Source organism: Suillus paluster (genome assembly GCF_016628075.1).
Source record: "Suillus paluster strain FC165 chromosome Unknown EDB91scaffold_106, whole genome shotgun sequence".
Lineage (NCBI taxonomy): Eukaryota > Fungi > Basidiomycota > Agaricomycetes > Boletales > Suillaceae > Suillus > Suillus paluster.
Genome location: NW_024537666.1, coordinates 36,146 through 41,997, shown reverse-complemented (window position 1 = coordinate 41,997; position 5,852 = coordinate 36,146). Strand labels below are relative to the sequence as shown.

Genomic DNA, 5,852 nt, shown 5'->3' with positions numbered 1-5,852 from the left:
CCCTCTAACCATCCAGGAGACCTAGTGTCATATCCCGTACCTTCGGATCTGGAATTCCGGATCTACTCCATTAAAGTCCGGTTCTCCGTCCTGCTATTCTGCCCGGTGCTCCGCCTTCATCTCCGCACTCACCCCTAACTCCTTTTAGATTAGCCATTGCTCCGGTCACCGGTTATGTCCTTTCCACTATGCTTATTGATCCGTCCATTCCTACTTCATTTCCGACTTCACTGCTTTGATCCGTTACACTTAGTAATAGACTTTCCACATGCTTCATACATAGCCTTTACCTTTGCTGACTGATTTACTTACATGATACCTACAGTATATAAACCCCTGTAATACTCCAGAACTCCTCAGTTCGAATATCACCTTAGTTCCTGCTCATTCCTGTACCTCTGGACTTAAGCTTGTCTCTTGTCAATCTCCGAGTCTTAGGATTGATTCCTTTGACTATACCTCCGACTCTCCATCTTAGTTCTGCTCATTCCTGCAATCTCTGGACTTGAGTCTCATCTCTTGTCTACCTTCGAGTCTTAGGGGTTAAACCTTAGGACTACTTCTCCGGCTCTACCTTAGGGTAGTCTAACCTCTGTTCTGTTTCTACTCCGGACTTCCATAGTAGCCTTACTCCGTCCCCGCATAACCCTTCCGGAGTTACGCCAAACTCCACCGACACTAAGTCCTCCAGAACTCCCTGGACTTCCGTCGGACTTCCCCTCTGTCCCCGGGAAATTGTAGGGCACGTACTGGGGCAAGGGGCGCAGCGCACGAGCTGAAGCTGAAGCCCTTTGAGCAACCTCTCCCTTGAGCACGACCTTAACACCTAGATACAATGTTTGATTGTGGAGACGGGAGCAATGGTCTGATGGACGTTGATGAAGCAATTGAGAGACCTAGTTCTGATGAAGAAGACAAGAGAAATGACATAGACACACCTATAGCCAGTCATGATGGGCATGCAGTTACTGCCGCTAGAATGCATGTTATTGCATGGTATGTGTATTGTTTTCAACTACTATGTGTTTACTGACTTGTGCTACACCATATCTCAGCATTCAAGGCAAACATCATTGTCAGCATGCACCTCACACTCAACTTCACCACAACCGTCAGATGCATGCAGTGTGGGATTCGCAAATGCCATCCCTTGTTGATGCCTACTTGCGGTGGAAGCACAATGATCCCAATCAAGTGGGCACTGACCAGCCTCAAGTATCAGGCTTGATGTTTCATGTTTCAACTATTGATGTTGCATATAAGGTTTGGTTGTGTTGTTGAGACCAGCACTAAATTTCAGTTTAGGTCACACACATACCAAAGCTGTTTCTCAGGATCATGAAGAACTGGCTAACATCTCCCTCTTGAAGCTAGGTTTTCTTGGCTGCTTGCCACTTCAACCCCCAATCGCTGTATCTCTGCACTGCCTTGAGTTGTACTATCAGATATGCCGTCAAAAGTCTTCATTCAGTGTCCAGGCAATGGTGAAGGTCTTATGTGCCCTCCACAACATAATTTGCAATCTTCTATATTTTGCTATCATTGTTTTTCACGCTACAGTAGCAGACATACTTTCAATTATTTTGAGATCAATTTGCCATTGCATTTAATGCATATCTTTGCATTTTATGTGGCGTCAAAGCCCTTGTTGACGAGGCTCTTCAATGAGACATCATAAATTGGTGCATGTTGCATGCATGCCCACCATGTAATGTTAAGGTTGGATACTGATCAATTCAATATACTATACATAATTGATGCTACAGTGCAGCAGCCCAATGAACCGTTACTTTACCCTGCTCGTCTGGATTCTGTTGATGGTAAAAATTCTCTCAAACACATCAATGACTCTGGACATGCTGACAAACGAGTTTTCAACTCCTCATATCTCATACTTCCAGTCGATGTTGAAGTGTTCAAAGATGATGTCCAATTGCACCCAGGCACACATATGGCTACTGATAATGCAGAGACAAGCAATTTGGAACCTTCTGACGAGTCAGTGTGCACTGAAAACTGGAAAGCCGTGAATACCATCAGTGACAAGACAATTGATGTCTTCGATCAGACTGGTGTCTTCATCAGTGTGTGTCACCATGGTATCATTCAAACTCTTATTGAGATGAGATGGAGTGGAGAACTGTTCGTCCACTTTCATCTAAATTATTTGATTACACTATCTGAATTTTGAAGTGTGAAATACACCCTAGCAATGGCGAACAAGCTCATTGATGTTTACAGTTCTGATGGAGTGATAGGTTACAATATTGGATATTTATTCACCAAAACTGCAGCCACAAGCTCAATAGCAGTGAAAGTCAAGAATTATAATCATCACTTTGTTGTCAACTCCTTCCATGGTCATGCACATAATCAACATTGTCAACTTCAATTCCACATGCTTTATCAATGAGGTCTCAGAATAGAAGACCTTGAAACTTGTGAACGAGTCTTCTCAGGCTCTAATGCTGTTGCTCCGGTCATACAGCATGCTTCATATTTCCACTGGCTTCAATTCATAGATTTACACTTCGACCAATGGGATCAAGATTGGTACCAAAAACTGAGTATTTTTTAAGGTCGTGCTCAAGGGGGAGGTTACTCAAAGGGCTTTGGCTTCAGCTTGTGCACTGTGCCCCTTACCTGAGTACATGCCCTTAATTTCCGGTGGGCAGAGGGGAAGTCCAATGGAAGTCTGGGGAGTTCCAGAGGACAAACGTTGGTGGAGTTTGGCGGAACTCCAGAAGACTATGTGGGGACGGAGTAAGGCTACTATGGAAATCTGGAGTAGAAACAGAACAGAGGTTAGACTACCCTAAGGTAGAGCCGGAGGATTAGTCCTAAGGTTTAACCCCTAAGACTCGGAGGTGGACAAGAGGTGAGACTCAAGTCCGGAGATTGCAGGAATGAGCAGAACTAAGATGATATTCAAACTGAGGAGTTCTGGAGTATTACAGGGGCTTATATACTGTAGGTATCATGTAAGTAAATCAGTCAGCAAAGGTAAGGGCTATGTACAAAGCATGTGGAAAGTCTATTACTAAGTATAACGGATCAAAGCAGTGAAGTCGGAAATGAAGTAAGAATGAACGGATCAGTAAGCATAGTGGAATAGGACATAACCAGTGACCGGAGCAATAGCTAATCTAAAAGGAGTTAGGGGTGAGTGTGGAGATGAAGACGGAGTGCCGGGTGGAATAGCAGGACGGAGGACTGGACTTTAATGAAGTAGATCCTGGAATTCTGGATCCAGAGGTACAGGATATGACAGTATTACAACTTCTCATCATCAAACTTTAGCACATTAAAATTTTCTTCTAGGTCAATTTCTGTACCAAAATTACAAGCAAGCACTTGATATCATTGATAATTTGACACCTGTTGTAGAAAAACTCAAAATTCAACTGAGGATCATGGATACCAACTTCGAGCATTGGAATATTGAGGAGTTAGAGTATCTTGAGAGTCTTTTGACAGAGCAAGAGTATGATCCTCAGAAGATCGTGTATGTGGAAGCACTGCAGTCACTCACTAAGGCTGAGTAAGTGTTTAATACTATCAAACATGCTCAGCTGATAAGGTTTCAGGGCTGAGTACGGGGGGATTACATCAGGTCCAGTTTCTATTGTACACTTCCACTGATTTTACACAGAATTCTGGTCTTTGGAAACAAGCTCAAGTGGCAACCAAGGTCTGGGAGGCTGAGCGTCAAGTCATGCACAATAAGCTTCCTACTTTCAATGAATGTCATACTTGATCTAGAGCGATGGCTGAGTATTGAAAAGCTGCTGGACTCTGAATGATGCTGAATACTAACAAGCATATGTGTTTGTAATGAATTGGCAGTTCATTTGGGTGGTTGAACAGTTAGAGGGACTGGTCGTGCAGTGGCTGTTTGAACTCACAAAGTCTAATCTTGCTGGTACAGGTGCATACAGTGTCAGATGACTTCACAGTGCTGACTGTCACACAGGATACAAAATGTGCCAACATATTTCAAATGCTATTACCCATCATTCAACTGCAATTCAAAATGCACTTGAACAATACAATCATCTTGCCTGTCATATCCCATACCTCTGCACATGGAATTCCAGATTCTCCCCTATAAAAGTTTGGGCTTCTGTCCTGTTCTCTGTCCAGTGCTCCATTTTCATCTCCAGACTCACACCTATCTCCTTTTAGATTATTGCTCTCTGGCTACTGGTCATACACCTTTCTGCCTTGCTTACTGATCTGTCTGTCTGCACTTCATTTTTGACTTCATTTCTTTGATCCGTTGTATACTTACTAGTAGATTTTCCATATGCTTTGGGCATAGCCTTTTACTTGCTGACTGATTACTTACATGATATCTACAGTATATAAACTCCTGTAAAACTCTGTACCTCCTCAGTTCAAATATCATCTTAGTTCCTGCTCATTCCTGTTTCTCTGGACTTGAGTCTGATCTCTTGTCCACCTCCGAGTCTTGGGGTTTGTTCCTTAAGACTATATCTCCAGCTCTACCTTAGGGTAGTCTATCTCTGTTCCATTTCTACTCCAGGACTTGTCCAAAGTAGCCTTACTCTATTTGCTCCTAGCCTTCCAGAGTTCCACCGAAACTCCCCTTGTGTCTGACCTCCGGACTTACCTGGACTTCTATCAGACTTCCCTTCTACCTCTTGGAAATTAAGGGCATGTACTTGGGTAAGGGGCACAGCGCACGAGCTGAAGCCAAGCCCTTTGAGTTACTCTTCCCTTGAGCATGACCTTAACAGTATATTCGAACTCACACCTTACCAAGTACACTTACCCCTATTCCTATGGCCCCTACAACTCATAGTAATCTTGCAGCAGCCAGACTAACATCAACCCAGTGTGACCCTGCACCAGTAGTCAATACCTTCACCAGCTTCTCCCAGTGCTGTGCTAGCATGCATGGTACAGCTCAAAGCATTTCCCAACTCATCAATCATGACCATCCAGAAACCCCCACACAAACCCCTGCCGGAGGTCCTCCGGATGATGAAGATCCTGATGATGATGATGATGGAACTCTTGGTGGAAACCTACCAGATGACTTCAGAGACGATCCGGATAATGGTCCAGATAACAATGAGAATGATGTTCCAGACAACAACAATGGCCTTAATCCACAAGACCACATTTTTCTCTGGTTATCAGAAGCCATTGATAACCTTGCCCACAACAGTCGTTGTGCAATGAGCTCTGAAGACTCCAGAGTCAAAGTCTGAGAACCAGATACCTTTGATGGTACCAAGCCCCAAAAGCTCCACACATTCTTTGTACAGTGTGAACTCAATTTCCAGAGCAAACCCCAGTCCTTCTGCTCCGACCGAGCTAAGGCAAACTTTGCCCAATTGTACCTAAAAGGCATGGCCCTTGAATGGTAATGGTTTGAACCAGACCTTCTCTCCAATGAACTCCATGACTGTCCAGACTGGATGGACAATTATTCTGAGTTTATGTTGGAGCTTCAGACCAATTTTGGTCCCCATGACCCAGCTGGCAATGTGGAAGTACAACTTGGGCAACTCAATATGCGTGAAGGACAGTGTATCAACAAATACATTGTAGAATTCCAATGGATCACCTCACAAGTCTGTGGGTGGGGCAACGGAGCTTTATGCTGTCAGTTCTATAACGGACTTCTGGCCCACATCAAAGATAAAATCAGTCGCCTGTGTAAACCTACCACCCTCATGGAATTCAAAACTCTCACCCAGATCATTGATGCATGTTACTGGGAATGCAAGGGAGAAGTCTCCCATGAAAGCAAGACCTCCGCTCCCAATCCTCCTATTAAGCAATCCACTCTGGACCGGAACAGTTCCTCTGGATCCGAGAGT

General features: G+C 44.1%; 2 protein-coding genes across 2 annotated transcripts; both read left to right on the top strand.

Moving 5' to 3' along the window:
• Positions 1-835: 835 nt before the first annotated feature.
• On the top strand, positions 836-3,757 carry EDB91DRAFT_1254360 (uncharacterized protein; the record flags this gene model as incomplete). Its single annotated transcript, XM_041323810.1, has 6 exons — positions 836-996; positions 1,056-1,263; positions 1,772-2,084; positions 3,322-3,541; positions 3,588-3,627; positions 3,653-3,757. 6 exons carry the CDS (start codon positions 836-838, stop codon positions 3,755-3,757), a joined length of 1,047 nt encoding a protein of 348 aa, XP_041171305.1.
• Positions 3,758-4,805: 1,048 nt separating this feature from the next.
• Positions 4,806-5,237, top strand: EDB91DRAFT_1254359 (uncharacterized protein; the record flags this gene model as incomplete). Its single annotated transcript, XM_041323809.1, has 1 exon — positions 4,806-5,237. The coding sequence occupies one exon, from the start codon at positions 4,806-4,808 to the stop codon at positions 5,235-5,237; it is 432 nt and encodes a 143-aa protein (XP_041171304.1).
• Between the last annotated feature and the right edge of the window lie 615 nt (positions 5,238-5,852).